General features: G+C 52.8%; 2 protein-coding genes across 2 annotated transcripts; both read right to left on the bottom strand.

Annotated features, from left to right (window-relative positions):
• Window positions 1-15,538: 15,538 nt before the first annotated feature.
• LOC129072674 (keratin-associated protein 12-2-like) lies at window positions 15,539-15,973 on the bottom strand. Its single transcript, XM_054576178.1, has one exon. The coding sequence runs from the start codon at window positions 15,971-15,973 to the stop codon at window positions 15,539-15,541; it is 435 nt and encodes a 144-aa protein (XP_054432153.1).
• Window positions 15,974-17,674: 1,701 nt separating this feature from the next.
• On the bottom strand, window positions 17,675-18,371 carry LOC129072662 (keratin-associated protein 10-8-like). The gene is given in 2 exon segments (XM_054576174.1): window positions 17,675-17,734; window positions 17,736-18,371. Coding segments are annotated over 2 exon segments (696 nt in total).
• Window positions 18,372-22,187: the final 3,816 nt, after the last annotated feature.

Below are 22,187 nucleotides of genomic sequence, written 5' to 3'. Positions count from 1 at the left end.
TTATAATGTGTCAATGCAGGTTCATCCTTGGTCAAAAATGTATCACTCTGATGTTGGTAACAGGGTGTCTATGCAAATGTGGGTTACGGAGAAGGAAATTTCTGTACCCTCCTCTCAAATATACTATGAAACTGAAACTGCTCTAAAAAAATGAAGTCTTATATTTAACAAAAATTCCATTCCCAAGGGTGTTCTGTCTCTCCCACATACAGCAACAGAGGCTAGAGAAGTCGCACCCTGAGTACTCCGTTCCTCACACGTCTTCTGGGTTCTGGACACGCCTTCTGGGTGGGGCTCCCAGGGCTCATCTGGCTGGAGGCTCAGATGGCTCCCTCTCTATCCCAGCAGGAGGCGCAGCACCCTGGGAGTGAATGAAGCGTGGATGGGTGAATTAAGGAATGACTAGTAGGCAAGGGCTGCTTTACAATAAGTGACAAGGAGAGGAACGAAGGGAGCTTCCGTTCTGTGAACTCACGAGTATGCGTGAAAGCTCTCAGAATCACGGAAATCTCTCAGAGCGTCCAGAAGGTGGAACGTGCAGTTTGTGCGTGGGTGCCTGAGGCCTGGTCCTATGAGATGGGCCTTTCATCCTGGGGCCCTGGGCTGGCCTCGCTGCCCCTCCAGGGAGGACTGCAGGGGAGGGAACCAACGGGAACGCTTGGGCCTGCTCCAAGGCCCAAGTGACAGCGAGCTTCCCGATGCCGGGATCCAGATCAAAGCCCCATCCAGGTCCCGCGGCTAGAGCTGCTGTGTGTCAGGGCAGGGGGCGCTTCCCGGCAGAGGGCAGGAAAGGAATCCGGGAGGCGCTGCCTTTCCTCGGAGCCGGATGCATCCTAGATCCAGCTGCACAGCACCCTCCGTGGGGCGGAGGCCAGGCTCGCTGGAAGGCCCCGGGCACCGGGGCTGTGGGTCATGCTGCTACAGCGCCCCCTACTGTCAGTTAGGCCCTACTGTCAGTGTAAGTGTGAGTGTGCGTATGGGAAGGTGTGTGGGGGCGGGGGTGTCAAACCACTGAGACAGGCCCTCTGCCCCAAATGCCAGGTCCCTGGAGAGCTCAGCCTGCAATCCTTCTCTGCGCAAGCTCACCTAACCTTCAGCAGGTACGGAAAGACTACGACCCCAGACTAGGATTCAAGGCATTTAGCAATGTCCAGTTTTCCTAAAAAAAAAAAAAAAAAAAAAAGAAGAGGAAAACGTCTCTTAATGTTGCAGTGCTCAGGACAAGGGCAGGGAACGTCCACGTGACCTTCCTGAACGCTCAAGACTATGGACCGTGTGTGCAAAGAGATAAGAGACGGGCTTCAGAATTTCCACAGCCCCCCATCTTCCGGGTCAGGATCGCCACTCCATGTCTCGCACCCTGGGCTCCTGGACCTGTGTGAGTAGAGGTGGCCCCGGGAGGGCTGGATCCCTGCCAGCTTCGCCTGGTGTTGAAGCTGTGGACTCACTAGTCACGGCAGGGGAAGAGCTCCCTCGTCTGGAAGCTGCAGCTCAGACCCCAGGAGCCTGTCCTGCTCAGGCTCAGCCAGCTGCCAGCAAACAGGAGTCACTGAAGGGCCTTTCCTTCCTTGTCTGAGGCAAGTTGCCTTTGGTGCAACTTCCCTGCGTAGAGAACCAGCAGGCCCGTTCACAGCACGTGTGTGGGGGAGCTGGGGCTGCTGGCTGCATCCCTGAGGGGCTGAGGCTCGGCCGGGCACAGAGCCTTTGCCTTTGGCCTGCGGACCACCACACCTCCCCCATCACATCAAGACCCTCAAGCCCCTTTTCACAGGATCCAGAGGTGCCTCCACTGGCCAGCAGCTTAGGGCGAGAGCTTGCTGTCTTTATCGAACGGTGTGTGTACAAGGATGCAAGCATTTTATTGCTTTTCCCTTGCTCTTATAAGAATTAGAGGCAATCGAGCCATGGCTGGGTGGCTCAGTTGGGTAGAGTGTCATCTTGTTCACCAAATGTTTGCAGGTTCGATCCCAGGTCAGGGCATATAACTAGGTTGCGGGTTTGATCCCTGGTTGAGGCACACACAGGGGGCGAACTGATCAACGATTCTTCCTCACATCAAGGTTTCTCTCTCTCTCTCCCTTCCTCTCTCTCTAAACCCAGTAAACATATCCTCAGGTGAGGATTTAAAAGAAAGAATTACATGCAGTTGAAAAATCAAGGTGATATAAAACACAATGGCATACACAACGTCTTACAGATGTAACGCACTTAAGGCAAAGGTGGAAGTCGTCAGACAGGAGCAATCCGGTCTCCGACCCTGGGGAGGGGGGTCCCGGGCCCCAGAGCCAACACAGGGGCCCTGGTGCTCTGTGGAGAAGAGAAAGATGGGCGCCAGGTGCTGGGGGCATGGTGAGAGAGTGGTATCTAAAAGGTGAGCAAGAACTTTGTCATTTCTTAACTCTCGGACCTGGAGGCTGGTGTTTGTGCCTCTGTGCCCGAGGGATGCGTTCTGTGCAGGGGCGAGGACGGCCACGCTCCAGGCTGCGAGCCTCTGGCTGCCCACGGACCCTGCGGGGAAATGCCTGGAGGAGAAGGAAGGCATCGTCCAAGGCGGGCATTTGCAATACTGACTTGATAAATTAAAAAAAAAAAAAAAAACCACAACAAAACACAAACAAATGTAAATGAAAATGAAAAGACAGGCCTCAGAGAAGTTTCTGGAATGCCTTGTAAACGCTTAGTCCTTGAAGGAGTGGGCAAACACGATTTACTGATATATAATTGATCATTTTTTATACATGCTTTAATTCTTCTCCTGAAATATGGACCCATGCTGGGTATTTCTCAGCCTGCTCATGGGTGCCCAATGTCTTTCTTTTTTTTACTTTGTTACCCCCTCGTATCGTACTAGTCCTGTCAGTGTCTTTCCATGAACACTTCTCAATGCATTCCTGTTATTTGGCCACGGCTCCATTTTACTTTGAAACAGGCATGAATCCTCTTCAGAAAGTGGACTCATGAGGTCTGTCCAGAAAGTATTCAACCATATACTATTAAAAATAGAGACATTTACTGAAGAAGATACAAGAAACATTGTACATTGGACAACGACACCTCAGTCCCCTTCAAAGTAGGCACCTTGGGACCTCGCACAATCCTCCCAATCGCCACCAGCTCTCCAGCCGTATTTCCCTGAATCGCACAGAAGGTCTGATATCTCTTCGTTTTCAAAGGTGGTTTTAGTTTTGGAAAATCCAGAAGTCACGGGGCGCCAAATCTGGGCTGTAGGGGGGCTGAGTCACCTGGGTGATTTGATGTTTCACCAAAAAAACCCTGCACGAGATGTGATGCATGAGCGGGCGCGTTGTGGTGATGAAGCTGCCAATCACCAGGTGCCCACAGCTGTGGCCTCTGAATCATCCTAATTGTTTCTGTGGAGGAATGTTTAGCTTAATGCAAAATTCGATGCAGATTCATTTCACTACTTGCTCAGTCATTTTGAATGTTATGGCCACACAGTGCACATGCTCACTCATTGGCGTCTATCACCCCCACTGACTAGTACAGTGAAGTCATGATTCTTCACACATGTACATTCCAGTCTACTCTCCTTGGCTGCCAGGTTACATCGATGTCACGTAAACCGTTCTTATTATATTAACAGTGGTTGGACATTTTTGGTCAGACCCCACACATCTCCTCAAGTCCTTGTGATCCCTCTTCACCATGAACAGTGGCCTCAAAAAAACCCCAACCAACCAAACAAACAAAAAACAAACAAAAGCCCCCAAGTACCACCCAAAACTTCTCAGAAAAAGGCCTCTGCCTACCGTCTATTTTCAAGAAGCAAGGCTGAGCCAGGGAGGGGACAGACACGTACCATGATGCCCCCTGCTGGCCAAGAGCCGCAAGTCTCCCCCACTTCCCTGCAATTCCTCTGTCCTCTTGAAGGTGGAGAGGGCTGGGAGGGGCCTGGACCACCGACAGCTACAGCAACGTCTTCTGCTCATACGAGAAGGTGGGACTGTAATCACAGAAGGCTTTTCAACCCACAGAGGCCCCTGGGAAGCCAATGAGCTTGCATGGCTGTCTATCAGCAGGATGTGTTCTGGTGGAAAAGCCACCAGGGGTGCCTGCCTTCTACCGGCAGGCATTTCCAGGCCACCTGCAACACGCTCAGCACCGTGCTGGGCCAGACAGGGCCCTAGAAAGTTGGAATGCAGCCCTTGCCCTTCAACAACCCACCAAGGATTTCATGCCCTTCCGCAGAGACCTGCTTCCACCGGCAGGGGGGAGACTGGAACACTAATGAGCCATTAACGCCGCGCCCCATAAAGCAGAGTGTGTGGAAAGAGGAGGAAAATGGGGACTCTGCTTCCCGGCCAGGGGCTCCCCATCTGTGCGAGCCATTGTTACTAAAGATGTTAATGAGCGCCTCTCCTCACAAGGCCCCAGTCTAGACCCCGTGCCGTGCCCAACGTGAGAAGCCCTGGAAGCCTCGCGGCACTTATATCTCCCAGGCCCTGTCGGCTGAAAGCGTCCGGGAAGCCTGGGAGGGGCCCCCCCGGGGGAGGGAGCCCGAGGTCCGGCCGCAGCTCCATCTGGTGGAATAGGATGCCCACTGTGAGTGGGAGCCACAGGGGTGATGTTGAGCTTTCTGGTAGCCACATCCAAAAAAAGTTAAAAAATAAAGCAGGTAAGATTGATCTGAATAGTATATTTTATTTAACTCCCTATATCCCAAATATTGCATTTTATCTTCTTTGCGCCGAATTTGGAGGTCAGTGTATGTTGTCTGCCCACAGCCGGTCCCCACCAGCCGTCTCCCGCGGCCCCTGGGTCTGACGGCACCTCAGCTCTGTGCAGGCCTGGGCCCAGGGCCCAGCCCCCAGCCCCCTGCACCCAGCCCTCCCCCGTCCTGACCTGGGAACTCAGCCACTCAGCCAAGGAGGAGCTGGTATGGAGAAAGGGCACAGAAAACCTGCAGAGTTCACATTCACATCTTTTTTTCTGAAATCCACATCCTATGCATTGCATTAAACTTGACACTGTGTTGAAAAAAAAGAACCAAGTGACTTTCGTTAGGCCATGCATTTGTCTCAGATTGGCCAAACATCCTAGTGTTCCTTCTGTATCCAGGAAGTTAATATGTTACAGCATGGACCCACGCCGAGAAGCAAGTTCTGGAACCAACCCTGAGACATCGGCAAGTCTCTGCTGTCTGGCTGGTTCCAACATCTACACCTTGAGCTCAGTGTCCCCAACTACATTCTGTGCTTCTTCTTTGCTGATATATTAAGTGTTAGATGAAAGAAAAGGTTCTTTTGATCAAAAGTCAGTAACAACTCTGACTTTAAGTGTTTTCTTTCTTCCAGGGCCTCTCAGGTCCCACCATGTGCCAATGTGAATGTCTCTGCATAGAGGGACTCCGATGTCACCCAGCCTGGCACTTCCTCTCTTGAGCACCTCTTCCTGTCTTCAGGGGCAGTAGGTGCCATGGGACAGTATGATGGAGATTAGAACAGAGGTCTTCTGGCTGCCTGTTCACACGCTATGACCACAGGGGCTTTTTAAGGGGTATATTTTAGATTTATAGGCAAAGCGATGCCCAAGTGTATTAGGTTCCTAGGACGGCGCAACAAATTACCACAAACTCTGTGCTTCTGACGAGGAAATGTATTCTCACCACTCTGGAGGCCAGGGGTCTGAAATCAAGACATGGGCAGGGCTAGTTCCCTTCGGGGGCTCCGAGGAGACTCCGCCCAGGCCTGTCTCCCGGCCTCTGGTGCTGCGGCCACCCTCAGTGCTTGTTGGATTGCTGGCACGTTGCTCCAGTCTCTGTCCCTGTCTCCACATCGCTGCCTCTCCATGTGTCTCCTCTTCTAAAAAGGACACCGGTAGTAGGATTCAGGACCACCCAGGTGATCCGGGATGACCTCGTTCAGGTCCTTAACCTATTACATCTGCAAAGACCCTGTTTCCAAACGATGTCACCTGCTGAGGTTTTGGGTGGATATGAACTTGGCAGGATACCATTCCCACGGCTACACCAGGAAGCGAGTGTGCTCATGTCTCAATGGCAGGAAGCGGGCTGCAGGCTCGCTTCTGGACCCATTTCTCTGGTCACTGACGACCTTAGGCCACGGTCACTGATTCCAGGGCCAAGGGGACGGACTCACCTGGTTGGGCTAACAATTGAGGCCATCCCTGCAGCTTGGGGAGGTCCACCCTCCCAAACCCAGGTCCCCGTTAGGCTGTCCTGTTTCAGGAACTCACAAAGCTTCTGTGAAGTTGAAGACACAAGCGTCCTGTGCCACGTGAACCTGTGGCAGGGGCTGACACGCTCAGCCCGAGCAGGCGTGCGACCACCGTGGCCTGAGAAGGCTCCCTGTCAGTGGGTCACAGAAAAGTGACATGAAGATGAGGGAGAAGGGCCGCAGAGATCCTGGCAGAAGTGGGGCCACTCAGGGTAGGAGTGTCTGGGGGCTGCCAGGCCAAAGCAGCACCGGATGGGGGGCTTGCACGAGCAGAAAGTTATCGCCTGCCTGTCTGGAGGCTGGAAGGCCAAGATCAAGGTGTCGGCAGGGCCACGCCCTCTCCAGGGGCTCCTGGGGAGAAGGCCTGGCCTCTGTCCCAGCTGCTGCTGTTACTGGCAACCTTTGGCGTTCTTTGGCGCGGGGCTGCATTACTCACAAGGCCTCTCTCTGTGGGTCTGCCTGTGCTCTTCTCATAAGGACATCGGATCTTAGGTTTAGAGACCACCTTACTCCAGCCTGACCTCATCCCACCTTGATGACATCTGCAAAGACCCTATTTCCAAATATGGTCCCGTCCACAGGTGCTGGCGAGTATGACTTGGTTGTATCTTTTGGGGGGACACAATGCACCCCACACCAGTGGGGGAGAAGCCCCGCATAGCAGGCGTGCACAGCATCAGACTTAGCTGCTCAGCATAGCTGGAGCCCTTTGCAAAAAAAAAAAAAAAAGCAAGTTTCCCCAGGGAACGGGGAGAGGAGAGAACCCTGCCAGTTGCTCCAGGGAATGGCTGCGAAACCTCAGGAATGCGGAGCCCTAACTTCCTTAACTTGAGACAGTGAGAAATCCCAAAGCAAAACCATCCCAGCACAATGCCCTGAGCGAGAGGTGTCTTCTCCCTGGTATCTTGTGTCAGGCTTCAACACGTCTAGAATCTCAGCCACTGCTTTTAAGCCCCGCCAGCCAGCACGGCAGGGCGGCATGCCAGCAGCTTGCCCAGGCCACCCGCGGCCCGGGGAGCCTCTGCCTGGGGCGGGCCTTGCCGCCTGACAGTAGCTTTGGTATAGCTGCTCCCCAGCACGCTCAGGACGCCCCGGTGGGCAGCCTGGCCTGGCCGCAGCCTGGAGAGTGGCTCCAGGTGCGGGGAGGGGCTGAGCGGGGTGTCCAGCGCTCATGGGTCTGAGACCTGGTTCGTGGCGGGACTGATAAGTCGGGGCATCCTCGCCTTGGGGCCACCCTTGTCCCAGGCCAGCTCTGCCTCTGCTGCTTCTGGAATTTGGGAAAGGGCCTCAGCCTCGCGGTAGCTTAGTGGCCCCATCTATAAACTGGGCTCATAGGAGTCCCCTTCCATGGGGCCTTGCTGGGGTTAAGAGACACAGTGCCTGTAGTGTACCGGACTACGGCCTGGCTCTCAACAATGATGCTGTTACTTTTATTAGTCTTGGTCTCACTCTCCTCATTTGAATAGCAGTGAAATAAACTCAGGACCCCTCCCAGGTGCTGTTGTTACCTGTTCCCATTCCCAGGGTGCTGGGCACAGCCGCTCTGGCTCCCAGGTACGGCTCCTCTCCTGTGGTAAAACATCAGTGGAGGCATAGTAAACATTTTGAGGTTATCTGAGCAAAAATTGATAGGAATGGGGCAGCACCAAACCGGAAGTGCCGGGGAAAGACTCACATAGAGTGGGAAGCAAAGAAGGAGGCTGTTCGTCATTGGTCGTCCTTCGTGGCTCGAACTTGTGACCTAGAGGCATTTACAGGCTTAGGTTTTGGTTTGCTGACGTAGGTCGCCAGGGCATGGGGCTACCTCCGTGTCATGGCCGTCCTGTTTAATTAATTTAACACCTGCTTGCTGGGACAGAAACCAGGATTTCTTTTTTTCTTGAAATATGAAGCTCCTCTGTGCAGTCTCGCAAGGGCTGAGCCAGGCCTTGCCACTGGGGGGGCCATGCCCCCTCACTTGGCTCTGCCCACGCTGCCTCGTCTGCCTCCAGCCTGAACATGTACCAGGGAGGACTGTCTCCTTCTATTTGACAAAAGGCTTGGCAGGGCTGTGGGAGGAGCAGGGAGAATGTATCCTGGGGCCTTTCCCACACCACATAACCTCAAACTGGGTGTGTCTAGCACAGGCTGGCCTCTGTGCCTCTCACTCAACCAGGATGGGGCCCGGCCTTCCGACAACCTCATGGTACCTGGCACCAGCCAATCAGATGGACACTGGCTGTGGTGTGTGCAGGAGGAGGGCCCTGGGGACCCCCTGATCCAGGGCTTACCTCCTTAGGGAGGTCCCCATGGGAGCACTTGAAGGGTCTTGGGGGAGCAGCTAGACCCATAGTATTTCAGGGACCAGGTGCACAGTCCTGCCGACGCGCCAGGGGAGCCCCGCCTCCATCCTCAGCCCTGTTTGTCTGTGAGAGCATCTGCCCTGCAGGAGCTGGCCCTGAGCGTCACAGTTCTTGGTGATCCCCATCACCCCTCCAGCAGACACCACGGGGGCTGACCATTTCTGAAGAGCAGGACCAGCTCTTACTTCAACTTTAGATCCCCACAGGCGCTTTGCACACAGCAGGCGTTAATAAACATAAGCGGGTTGATGAAGTGCATTTCCGTTGGCTGAACAGGCAACTCTGCAGGCACCAAGAGGGCCTGGCTCTGTGTTAGCTACGGCCACACCACCAAGCAGCCCAGAAAGCCGCGGCTCGGCACAAGGCTTCGCATCTCGCGGTTTCTGTGGGTCCCGAATCCAGGCACGGCATGCGCCTGAGTCTTCTTTGGAGCTCAAGGTCACAGTCAAGGTGTCGGCTGGGGTCGTAGTCATCTCAAGGGGCAGCTGGGATGCATGCCCCTGCACGCTCACTCAGCCCTCGGCGGCAGGATTCGGCTCCTCTAGGGCCGGCTGTTAGCCTGAAGATCTCAGTTTCCCCCTGGCTACTGGCTAGAGGATGCCCTGAGTTTCTTGCCACGTGGGCCCGGGACTCCCTGATCGGGCTGCTCGCCTTAATACCTGGTGCAGGCTGAGCAGGCGTCCCACAAGACAGAAGTCGGGCTTAAGACCTAATCACAGAAGTAACATCCTCTGACTCTTGCTGTGATTGGTTCACTAGGTCCAGCCCCTCTCAAGGGGCAGGGACGACCCAGGATGTGAACACCAGGGCCATGGAGGGCTGTCTGGGAGCCTGGCCTCCCCTGCACTGTTCATTAGGGCGGAGACGGGGAGAAACAGCAAGGACTGGCACCCCGCAGTTGTAACTGCGTCCCAGCCCCTGCGTTTGCTGTCCACGTCCTCTCACTTCAGGGTGTCTGCCCTGTTGGTGTTGCCACTTAAAGGTGGATAACGCAGGGACTTAGAGAAGGTGACTTTCCCATGTTGATAAGGAGGGACAGAGCCTGATGAGACCCCGAGTTCTCGCCTCCATCATTGGCACCTGAATTCCGATTCGTTACTTCTCAGGGCTCCTCCCGACCCGATACAGGGGATTGTTTTAAATAGCAGAGCATCGCACAAGCGGTACCAAGGACCCGCGACGGGAGGATCAGGGCCACCCTGGCAATTTGTTTTTGTGAACAGGTCCGTGTCACAAGCAAGGCTTTCCTGAGGGGAAAAAACAAACAAACAAACCAGGAAACAAATTTATACCACCGCTATGACCTCAACCTTAGAAGAAGAACAAGCATATCCCCCACCCCCCAACAACAGAAACTCATGCTACAGAAAAAAGAATTTTTAAAAACACACCAAAAACTCAGCAGTGGTTCTCCAGGGAGTAGGAATGTGGGGGGGCTTCTTTCCCTTCCTTTTTTTTGAGAAATTTCTACTTGCAGGTTGGAGGACTTCTCATGGCTTGTCCTGTAGCACTGAGCTAGACGCGTGAGCGGTGTGAAATCTCTGTTCTTTGTGTAAACGAGTAGAGGGGTGCTTCGGTGCCAGCTTACTATAGGAGGAGAGCAGCCAACCTACCTTTCCCCAGGGCATACCTTAAAGTTCCCAAGGTACCCAAGCTTATCTAGGATTACTTACACTGCGGTAGAAATGGCTCTTTGAAAAGTCTTTCTACCGCTCTGTCCATAGGAGCCCTTAGTTAAAATGTAAATTATTAACACATTCTTATAGAAACAGACAGAGCAGGCCCACAAGTGTTATATCTGTTATATGGCAGTTACTTGCACCATATTACTTTGCAGCTGCCTGATTTATTTACAAAGTATAAAGGCCTTGAACGTCAAGGGAGGCAGACTGGCCAACACCACATTTGCACGGCAGCTTTGCAGATTAGAAAGTAAATGGCATGGCTCACATTTCAAAGAGTTTTCTTAACACCTATTGTCCACTTGCCCAAGAAATCTTGCAGGTTTAGGAAGAAAGGTTGTTTTTTTTTTTGTTGTTTTTTTGGGTTTTTTTTTTTTTTGTCCTGAGAACTGAAAATCTGGTATAGATCAGGCGCTTTTCCAAAGCCATGCCCCAGGTCCCCTTCTGCCCCTTGGTGACCATATAGGAGTCCTTTTTCTTTAAGGTAGGTTATCACCTCTCCAGGCTGTGCTAATAATCAACCAGAGTTAAGTGTCGCAGGAGTGGAACAGAATAGTCCAAGGACGTCATTGCCCTTCTTCGGTTGCTAGGCAACACCTCCTTCGCAGAGATGGACAAAACAGGTTGGAGGAGATACCAGAAAAGAAGCCTTCGTGTCCCAGGCCAGCCCCATGGTCCCCTGGAAGGAGACAAGACAGGGGAGCCTCTCTCGGGGCCACCCACTCAAGAGGCATTGTTGCCCTCTCTTCTCCCGCGTCCTCGATTCAATGGAACGGACCTCGAAGCCCCTGGGTGTGGCCGGTGTGTGTTACCAGGAGCGGTCCCTGGAGGCGTTCCTCTGCCTCCTCATCCGCTATCACCTCATCACTGCACTGCCCAGTGTGTGTGCGGTCGGGGGTGGCTTACGGGCTCCATCAGTTTACTGGACGCCAATTTCAGAAACGTTGCTCGACCCCAGGAAGGCTCAGATCCCGAGTCAGTGACGGTAGGTCTCAAATGCCTGCAGCAGCTGGCAGCTGGGTGGGACGCTTTGCAGCAACCCCCACCCCCCAGGCTTGTACAGTCCATTCATGGCACCACCTCAGAAGAAGAGCCCCCAGAGCTGGGGGCAGTGCTGGAGATGGGAGACGTGACCAGCTTCTGATCGGCAGCTCTGCTGAGCACTGACTGCAGCCTTCGGCATGTTCCTAGCATGTTCCCTTTTCTAAAAAAAAAAAAAAAAAAAAAAAAAGGATATTTTGCCCTGGCAGGTGTGGCTCAGTGGACTGAGTGCTGCCCTGCCAATGAAAGGGTCACTGGTTCGATTCCCAGTCAGGGCACAAGCCTGGGTTGCAGGCCAGGTCCCCAGTAGGGGTGCGTGAGAGGCAACCACACACTGATAGTTCCTTCCCTCCTTTTCTCCTTCCCTTACCCTCTCTCTAAACATAAAGACAGAAAATCTTTTTTAAAAAGTACATTAAAAAATTTTTTTAAATGGATATTTTCTCCTGGAAATCAGCATAACAGAAATGTTTGCACCAAGATAGATGTAAATGTGTTTATGATAACACTATGATAGCAACAACAGAAAGAGAGACAAGATGAAGACTATTAATAGAGGAATAATGTTATTTTGGCATATTTATATAATCAAATACTACACGGGGGCATTAAAAAGAAAGGAGTAGAGCTTGGCTGGGTGGCTCAGTTGGTTGGAGTGTCGTCCCATGTACCAAAATGTTTTGGGTTCCATCCCTGGTCAGGACACATACTTAGACCGTAGGTTTGATCCTTGTTGGGTGCATGTGAGGGGCAACCAATCAATATCTCTCTCTCATATTGATGTTTCTCCCCCCCGCTTTCTAAAAGCAATAAATATATTCTCAGGTGAGGATTTTTAAAAAAGAAGAAGAATGGTATAGATAGATCTATGTGTGTGGACACGGGAAGAAGTCCTTGATATTTTATGAAAAGGGGCAAATTAGGCATAAGTGCATTATAAAAACCTATGTGTGGGTAGGCATGTGTGTCTATTATACTTATATAATGTATATACTATGAACATTTGTACAAGATTGAACCATTAAGCTATGAACAGTGCTAATCTAATCTATTTAATTTATTCTGGTTGTCTAAAAAACGACACATTGTTGATGTGTCCAGATTGGACGGAGCCCCAACGTGGCTTGCACCCAGCATGTGGGTGATGCTTCCCTTAGGCCCCTACTGATGGGCTGCTCTTCTTGCCGCATTCACTTGTTGCGGAAGTCTGATGATGTGTCCTGGGTGCTCCCTGCATGCTGGATTAGGTGGCTTGTGTCCCTAAGGTGTTACTTAAAATGTCCCTCCTCTCGTATATTTCCTGTAAAGTGGGAGAAGGTCTGCAGTCCGGCTGGCATGTTGGTTCCGCCCTCGACAGGACCGCTTCCCAGGAAGTGTCGTGCGTGGCCCCGGAAGCATATCCAGAGGCCAGCGGCGTCCGGCTGCCTCGGTTTGGGGCATTGAGCTTGGTCCCTGGATCAGGTGTTGACAGTCTGATACCCTGAGCCTTTCAGCCTCGGTTTCAGCCACCACATAGAATCGCACCTTAGATTCACGACGTCACTGGGTCTGGAAAAGGGCGATTGTGTAAGTATGTCATTCCTTCTACAGTTTTTGGCTAAAATCGTTCTACAAAAAATAACTTCAATGCATATTTGGTTGCCTAAAATACGGCTTTTATAGGAAAGGTCAGATACACGCTTCAGTCTGTCCTTTTATTCTGTCCTTTGTATCAGTTTTCAATATAATTTTTGGTATCCTGGTAACCTCTATTGATCTCCAATTATACACACAGATGCATATAATATGTGTGTGTCTATATAGAGAGAGGTGTTATTATATATATTTTATGTATATGTATATATACACACATATGTATGTATTGTATCTGTGTATATATATTTTATGTATATATATATGTATGTATTTTGTGTGTGTGTATGTATAAAACTGCGTATCTTTAAGCACTTAAGGAGTTTTATGTATTTGGTGTGTTTCAGTCTGTAGCTGGAGCTGTACTTTTGGAGGATGAAGTTATTCCTTCAGCAGAGCTCAGAGGGCGCCCCTGCAACTTGCCTCCCGTGTCCTTTTCACCTACTCTCCGTCGTCTTTGACAGCTTCTTCGCTTTGAGGGTCAAAGTGTCCCAGATTCGTCATCTTGCTTATTCCGTTTCCTGGCAAGTTACCATTCCTCCAAGGAGCACCAGGTCCTTGTTTGTGGGAAATGAGATTTAGTGACCACTATCCGGGGTCCCGGGGCTCCACTCATCGCTAAGGGGTGGTCATTGCTTTGGGGTCCTTTGCTGCAGTTGGAGGTCCCCAGGTATTGGTGTGCAAGGCGGGAGGCGATCTGGAGAGCAAGAGAGCAGGGCTGGGCTCAGGAGGAGGGGGCCGCGAGGCAGCCGCAGTGACCCCCCGGGAGCTGCCCTGGCTGGGTGCGGCGGACCAGGCACGTGTAGCCCTAGACCACTCAGGCGTTAGACGTGAGCTGTCCGGACACACTTCCCAGGCAGGGATGGCAGGTGGTAGCTCTCAACTGCCTTCTGACTTTTCAGCTTCTCTCTTCAGCTGTGTCTATCATTCTGTTGGACTCATCCACTGAGTTTTTAATGTTCATGACTTGATTTTTATTTCTAGAAGTTCTATATGTTTCCCTCAAGTCAGTTCCTTCCTTCTCTTTCAATAGACTCTCATTTTATGTTCATATTTGCAACTTTCTTTTATATCTTTAAATATATTAACTTGTTCTTTTTAATGGTCACCATGGCATACATACATCTCCAGGACTCACTCATTTTATAACTGGGAGTCTCTCTTGGCTGCCTTCACCCATTTCCCCCCTCCCCCACCTCCTCTGACAACCCCCAGTCTGTTCTCTGCATCTGTGAGTATGGTTTATTTTTCGCTTACACATAAATGTAAGTGGAGGATGGAAAACAGGCCTGGCCCCAAGGCTGTTTTCTGCCTGACTTATTTCTCTGCCTGACTTATTCTAGTTATTCTAGAGTTTTCATCCGATTACTGCAACATCTGGGTCATTTTGAGTCCAATTGCATTGATTGTTTTGCCTCTCAAAAACGGATTATCCCCTGCCTTTTTTGTATACCTTCCAAGGTCTGGCTGAGTATCAGATACCATGTAGTAATTGAAATGGATGCGACAGCGCTTCCTCCTGGATATGGATGCACCTCCTCTCTGCCAGGTCACCAGTGCGTGCGTGGGGGAGGTTTAAATCAACCTTCTCAGGTGTGGACCTTGGTTTGGGTTCTGTTTTTATTGTGAAGAACACTGGGGACACCAAAGTCTTCAGATTCCTTCACGGCGACCTTCCAGCACCTTGTGTGCAGGGCAAGAACTGAGGAGGGGCCGTGATCTCGCCCTGCCCTCAGTTTCCAGCTGCCCCTGGGGCCTGGCACATGGAGGGGTCCCCTGTGCATGTCCGCCTTTCCCCAGTGGAGAGGGGTGTTGTGCACGTAGCGGTGGTGCTGGCCGGGCTGAGTCGAGGGCAGGAGGGCTCGCTGTCATCCTGGCCCGGTGTCGTCAGCCTGGAGCAGCCATGGGCCCCGGGGCTCGGAGGGCGAGGCTTTCTCACACTCCCTGCCAGTCCCGCCGGGGCAGCCCGACTCCGCTTTGCGTGTGTGGGGGTCACTGTGAGTCTCCAGCCGCCCTGTTGTCAGGATCCCTCAGGGTACCAGGGACCCTGGGGCCAGGCCTGTTTTCCGTCCTCCACTCAGCCGAAGGGAAGTTTTTCCTCTGCCCTTTCCCACCTACACCGTCTTGGGTGGCAGACGTGGGGACGGCGCCTTCCCCCACCCCTCCATCCACCACGGGCCCCCACCTTCAGCTGGGCTTTCCGGAGAGGGAGCTCTTTGAGGAGGGGTTGCTGTGCTGAGGAAGGCATCCACCTCCAGGGGGAGAACTTCAAAACTACATGAAGGTAAAGCAGAGGGACGAGCTGCACTGAGAAAGCACGGTTCAGTAGCCTCACCGGGGCGAGGTTTCCAGGAGGCAGAGGAGGACCCTGAGCACCAGGGCTTCCCCGAGGGGGTGCACAGGGTCGCATGGGATCCAGGTCACCCTGCCACACTCCCGTCCCGGAGTTCAGGGGCCTCATTGAACACGTTTTTCATCTGCCACGCGTACAAACTGGAGGCCCGCTGAGGACTCAGGGTGGGAGAGGGGCAGGTGTGGCCCCTTCCGCAGGGGGAGCAGCTGGGCAGGAGGCTCGCGATCAGCAGCAGGAAGGGGTGCCCTGGGAGACGGGTCTGCAGACCAGGGTGGGGCAGGAGGGCTGGACTCACCCAGAGGGCTGGCCGGAGGAGGCCACGCACACGGCGGGCTTGCAGTTCATGGGCGGGCACACGGAGGGCTGGCAAGAGGGCGCCATGCACACAGTGGGTGTGCAGCTCATGGGCACGCAGCAGGTGATCTGGCCGCTCACAGGCACATACACAGCTGGCTTGCAGTTCACGGGCGGGCACACGGAGGACTGGCAGGAGGGGGCCGTGCACATGGTGGGCTTGCAGCTCACAGTCGGGCACACGGAGGACTGGCAAGAGGGCGCCATGCACACAGTGGGTGTGCAGCTCATGGGCACGCAGCAGGTGATCTGGCCGCTCACAGGCACATACACAGCTGGCTTGCAGCTCACAGGCAGGCACACGGAGGACTGGCAGGGGCTGGGCGAGCAGCAGCCAGCCTGGCAGCCAGCGGAGCAGCTGGTGTGGCACATGCTGCCGTGGGCCTGGCCGGTGTGGGAGTGGAGGGCGGCGGTGACTGCACGGCCCTTCCCTGGCGGCCTTTCTCCCCGGGCCGCGGCCGTCCCAGCACGACTGTTGCTCCCCGCGGCTGTGTGCGCGTTTCCCCAGCATCCGCCTTCCTGGGACGCGCTGCCCTGTGTTAGGCCCCCGTGTGTAAGCTTGGCTTTGAGGCCCGGCTCTCCTTCTGTAAACAGGGTGATCTGGTTTGACGACGTGGGCCTCGCAGGGTTTCCCCAGGCCACTGTCGCACACAGAGCACCTCTGGCTCATCTCAGGGTGCTGCTGTGTCCTCTCAGTCGTTTCTGTCTCGTGCCATCAACGAAGACCTGAGGCAATAATGTAGGCTGGACTTGTATTCGGCTCGGGAAACGTTAAAGCAGGAGCCTGCAAACCGAAGTCTGCCGTAGGGATCTGGCCTGCGGCCCATTTGTTAATGGATATCTCACCGGCGGCAGCCTCGCCTGTCTCTGCAGATGCCTAGGGCTGCTTGTACACGAGCTCGCTGAGACCTTGTGGGAGGGACAGTGTGACAGCGAAACCTGAAGTGCTTGTTTATGCAACAAATGGTATGTTCCGTGTGCCGGCCCTGGAGACGTGCTTGCCCCGTGAACCTTCCAGGATGGGGAATAAATGAGTGGATGGAGATGCCTTCCGTTCCTGGTCCCGTCGGCCTGGCCTTTGCTGGTCTCCTGCTCCTATGGTCCTCCTTGGTCTGTTCCTGATGAGGGAATAAGGGAGAAGTAGGGCACCCAGTGTTGCCTGGTCAGTCTAATGGATGTCTTGGCTAGTGGTCCACTGAGACTGCAGGCTCATCCTCCTCTACAATCCTGAGGGTTTGCACACAGCTGTCTGTGCCTCCTCAATGAGGCCTTGAAACCTCAGTAGAGTGATGTCTAGAATGAGCTTTGCGCTCCTCTTGGGGCCCACAGGGTCCTCTTGACGCTCAGGGCGTCGGCCCCTGTGCCGAGACCAGCATGCAAGTGCTCCTCTCTGCGAGCACCTCTCTCCCAGGGAAGCGAGGCCCATGCTTGGTGCTGGTCTGCCAGTCCTGGCCAGCAGGATTTCTGCTGCTCCTCGACTCACCCCGAACCTGGATGGGCAAGGGGCCGGGTGTGGGCAAGACCCACGTCCCCTTGGGGTCCCTGCCTCCGGCACCTGCGCCCGCTTCCTTGGAGGGCTGTCCACTGCGGGGAGGGTGGGCCACTGGGGTCGGGAAGGGAGACGAGTATGCAGATGGCATCGCTCTCAGATCTTGTTGCTCGGCTGCTCTGACCTCGGATTTGAGAACATGTCTTTATGGTCTGGCTTCCGCCACATGGAGCACCCACAGCCCAGGTTGGAGTCTCAGGAGCTCAGGGGAAGAAGGGAAACCAAACACACATTTCCTGGCACAAGCATTTTATTGATTATAACAATTAGCCGTCGTCACATAGAAAACAAGTAGCCAGCCCTGCAGAGGAGAGTCCAGGGGCCTGCACTCCACCCTGGTGAGGGATTTGTGGGTCCTCTTTTCTCAAAAAGGTGCAGGTGGCATGTTTAATCTGCACTAGGCAGCACCTGTGTGTCCGCCGATGGGAGAGGGGAGGTCCAGGCATGAGCAGAGGGGCCGCAGGGGCTCCGGGGAGAGGAGGACTGTGCTCAGGAGCGGGGGCAGCAGCTCAGGGTCAAGCTGGTCAGCAGCAGGATGTCTGGGCCGAGGCTGGGATGCAGCAGGCCGGGCGGGAGCAGGTTGGGGCGGCAGATGAGGGACACGCAGGAGGCCGGGCGGCAGCAGCTGGGCTGGCAGCAGGAGGGGCCACAGCAGGAGGAGACGGGCACGCAGCAGGCGGGTCTGCACACGGGGCGGCAGATGAGGGACACGCAGGAGGAGGGCCCGCAGCAGGCCGAGGGGCAGGGGGTGGGTAGGCAGCATGAGGAGGCGGCCCCAGAGCAGACGGGCACACAGCATGCGGGCCTGCAGCAGATGGGCGTGCAGCATATGGGCCTGCAGCACACGGGCGTGCAGCACACGGGCCTGCAGCAGACAGGTGTGCAGCATATGGGCCTGCAGCACACGGGTCTGCAGCAGATGGGTGTGCAGCATGCGGGCCTGCAGCAGACGGGCGTGCAGCACGCGGGCCTGCAGCAGACGGGTGTGCAGCACGCGGGCCTGCAGCAGACAGATGTGCAGCAGACAGGCTTACAGCAGAGGGGTGTGCAGCAGGTGGAGGGGCAGCAGCTGGGGGCGCAGCAGGAGGGCTCACAGCAGCTCTCTGGACAGTCGTCCACCTGCCAGGGGGCGTCGGTGCAAGAGTCACTGGAACCGGGCAGGCAGACGCGGCTGCCGTAGCTCAGGTTGCTGGAGCGGACGGACCGGGTGGAGGCGGCCATGGCGGGGCGGTGAGGCTGAGGTGAGCTGGGAGGAGGGTGCGAGTGGGAAGGTGAGTGAGTGCGGGGGGTGCTGGGGGTGCGCAGCTTTTATCCCCCCCGCCCCGGGTGTGCGTGCCGCCCCAGTAGGCGGCTCACACGCCCTCCCTTCCTTGTTGGTGTTTGGACTGGTTGTGGGAAAGCCCTCATTAGTGCCGGTTTATTTTCTATAATTAGTTTTTACTCATTAAACTCGTGAGTCTGGTGCAGGACTCTGTTTCCCTGTCTGTTCTTTTTTTGGCTTCCGAAAGCTTGTGAAAAATATGTGGCAAGTGTTTGCTGAGTGGCTGCCATGGGTTCTGATCCTGGAGGGACCGGGTGTGAGACAAATTAATTCACGGCCACTAACAGCCCCGCGCCGTGCCAGCTGCGCCCGTGTGGGGACGTGGTCCGAGAGATGTCCGGCCACCATCATGGCGGCCATCATGTACCTGAGAGGGCTGTTCAGAGGGTCCGATGTGAGAGAGATAGTAAAATTTGACAAAACCCACAAACAACGCACGTCCCCTGGGGGCCCGAGGTCAGGGCTGCGTCGTCCTTCACTTTCCCTGGTCAATCCGTTGTCAGTGTCATTTCAGTCAAAACCCAAAGGGAATATTTTTGCTGTACAAAAGGAAGATCTTGAACTGCCAGAAAATATTTGCCACATGCATGATAGAGAGGTTAGTATGAACATTAAGAAGTCCTTACAACCAAAACAGGGTAAGATACAAAACAATCAAGTACAAAATTCAAATCATTCGAATGTTCAATAACCATGGGCATATCTATTCGATCTCAATAACAATTGAAGTCTCTCAGATGAAAGCGCAGGCGTCCCACCTGTAAGATCAGCCGTGATTGACAGCGCGGACCTCGGCCAGGGCTGCTGAGCGTGGGGGCCTCGCTCTCGGCCGCCCTTAGCGGCAGCTGCCGTGCGTGTGTGGCGACACACGGTATGGTAGTTACCATTTCCACCACTTTGAAGTGTGTCCTCCGTGGCATTTAGTACAGTCACAGTGGGGTGCCACGTTGACCCCTCTCTAGTTCCAGAACATTCTCACCACTACAGAGGAAATCCTGTACCAGTAAGCAGTCCCTTCCTGCGCCTGTCAGTCGCCGCTCTGCTTTCTGTCTCTATGGATTTGCCCATTCTGCACACTTCCTCTTAAAGAAATCACACCATATGTGGCCTTTGGTGCCTGGCTCATTTCACTGAGCATAAAGTATTCAAGGTTCATCGCATTGTAGCGCATGTCAGCGCTTTGTTCCTTTTTATGTGTCAGTAATACTCCATTGTGTGGATGGACCACATTTTGTTTATCCCTTCATCCAACAGTTGATGGAGATTTGAGTTGTTTCTACCTTTTGGCTAATGTGAATAATTATACTATAAATATTTTTGTACAAACTATGGTTTAAACACCTCTTTTTCAGTTCTCTTGGAATATCATCCCGGAGTGGAATTGCTGGGTCATATGGTGACTCTATGTTTAACTTTTGAGAAAGTGCCAGACTGTTTTCTACGGCAGCTATATCGTTTTACATTTTCAGCAGCATTATACAAGGGTTCCAATTTCTCCACATGCTCGCTGACATGTTATCTGATTATTATGATTATAGCCACCCTAGTGAGTGTGAAGGGGTATCTTGTTGTGGTTTTGATTTGCATTTCCGTTATAACCAATGATACTGGGATTCCTTTCATGTGCTTGCTGGCGATTTGTATATCTTCTTTGAATAAATGTCTGTCAAAATGCTTTGCCCATTTTTAATTGGGTTGTTCCTCTTTTTGTTGTTGAGTTATAAGTGTACTTTATATATTCTGAATATTACTGTGATTTGCACATATTTTCTCCCATTCTGTGGATTGTGTTTTCATTTTCTTGATGGTGTCCTTTGATACAGAAAACTTCTTGATATTTATGAATCTAATTTATCTATATATTTTTGATTGTGCTTTTGGTGTCACATATAGAAACCATTGCCAAATCCAAGGTCATGCAGATTTACCCCTCTGTTTTCTTCTAAGAGTTTTATAGCTTTAGCTCTTATAGTTAGGTCTGTGATCCATTTTGAGTTAACCATTATATATGGTGTAAGAGGGGGTTCATCTTCATTCTTTGCATATGAATATCCAGTTGTCCCAGCACTATTTGTTGAAGAGACTATTCTTTCCCCACTTGATACCCTTGTTGAAAATCAGTTGACCACAGATGTATAAGTTTATTTCTAGACTCTCAATTTTATTCCCTTGTTCTATATGTCTCTTTATGAGCAGTCCACTGTTTAGATTACTGTAGCTTTGTGGTAAGTTTCACTTCTCCTTTTCACTTGGATGTCTTTTATTTCTTTTTCTTGCTTAACTTATCAGGCTAGGACTTCTAATACAATGTTTAATAGAAGCGGTGGAAGTAGCCATTCTTGTCTTGTTCCTGATCTTGGGAGAAAGCTTTCAGTCTTTCACCATTGAGCATGGTGTTGGTTGTGGTTTTTTCATAATGTCCTCAATGGGGTTGGGGAAGTTCTCTTCTAGTCTTAGTTTGTTGAGTGTTTTTACCATGAAAGATGTTGACTTTTGTCAGGTGCTTTTCCTGCATCATTTGAAATGATCCTGTGTTTTTATTTCCTCCTTAATTCTATCAACAGGGTGCGTTACATTGACTGTTTTCCATATTTTTCACTCTGGCATTCCTGAGATAGATTCCACTTGGTTGTGGTGTACAACGCTTTTACTATGCTGCAGGAAGTGGTCTGACTGCGTCAACATCTCCAGGTTCTGAGTAGTGGCCCTTCCATGGGAGGTGCCACAGGTTCCACGGAGCCCTTTTCCCACCGTTGATACTCCCAACACCATGTGGTCTACTGGCCCCACTAGGGACAACTTGCCCTAGAACCTGAACGTGCTGCTGACTCCTTTCTTACCTTAGGCTGACTTGCCATCGCCTGGTATGTGGGTCAAAGTGTGTTCCCAAATGTAGAATCTGTGTTACCTTCGGAACACAAAGATGCTTGTCAGGCAACGTGCCTCCTTCTTCCGGGTGTTGCCCACAAAGCATAGAACTTTTTCCTCTACTTTGGAGAGAATGTTGCAGCATACCCCAGACTAGTTTTAGCAATCTAACTCGCGTGGCAGGCCTCTGAATCTTTGTAGGGCCTATCTCCGACCTTCTGGAGCACACGTGTCCTATCAAGGCCTCCAATACACTTGCCATTTCTTGCTCATGAGGGTTCAATAGCATGAGGTCATTGCTATAGTGGACGCCTGTGATGTCCTGGAGACTCAGATCTCATTTTGAGTACGTTATGTCTGAGGATGGGACAAAGCCATAAATGCAGACCTTTTGTTTGACAGGAACGCGAACTCTTTATGAGCCCCTTCCGTGACAGGGAGGAGAAGCGTGTCTTCACCACGTCCCGGGGGAGTGTCGGGTCCCCTGCTCCAGAAAACACAGCTCATCCGCCACAGCGGCTGCCGCGGGGACACTACGTGGCTGAGTCTGCGTCCGGTCTCCTCCAAGGCACGTCAGGTTTTCCCAGGGGCCAGGCTGCAGATATTATGAGGACACCTGCCCCCCCAACATACACACACGTCCTTTAGGCCTTTAAGGTGGCACCAGTTGCTGCCATTGCCCGCAGGGGGCATCGCTGTTTTGAATCACTACCTTGACTTGGGTCAGGGTTGGGGGGTGGGGAGGTGGGGGTGGGAGAGGAGTTTCAGAGCTTCAACCCCACCTCCCTCAGTATGACTCCTCCTTCCTCAAAGCCCAGTAATGAATGGTAGGAGGCGCATCAATGACC

This window comes from Pteronotus mesoamericanus, unplaced genomic scaffold (genome assembly GCF_021234165.1).
Source record: "Pteronotus mesoamericanus isolate MK-2021 breed Mesoamerican mustached bat unplaced genomic scaffold, CSHL_Meso_final contig_116, whole genome shotgun sequence".
Lineage (NCBI taxonomy): Eukaryota > Metazoa > Chordata > Mammalia > Chiroptera > Mormoopidae > Pteronotus > Pteronotus mesoamericanus.
This window is presented reverse-complemented; position numbering and strand designations above follow the sequence as displayed.

What these genes read in the sequence shown, in the direction of transcription:
- LOC129072674 (XM_054576178.1), bottom strand. Translation starts at nt 15,973, where the DNA reads ATGTGCCACACCAGCTGCTCCGCTGGCTGCCAGGCTGGCTGCTGCTCG.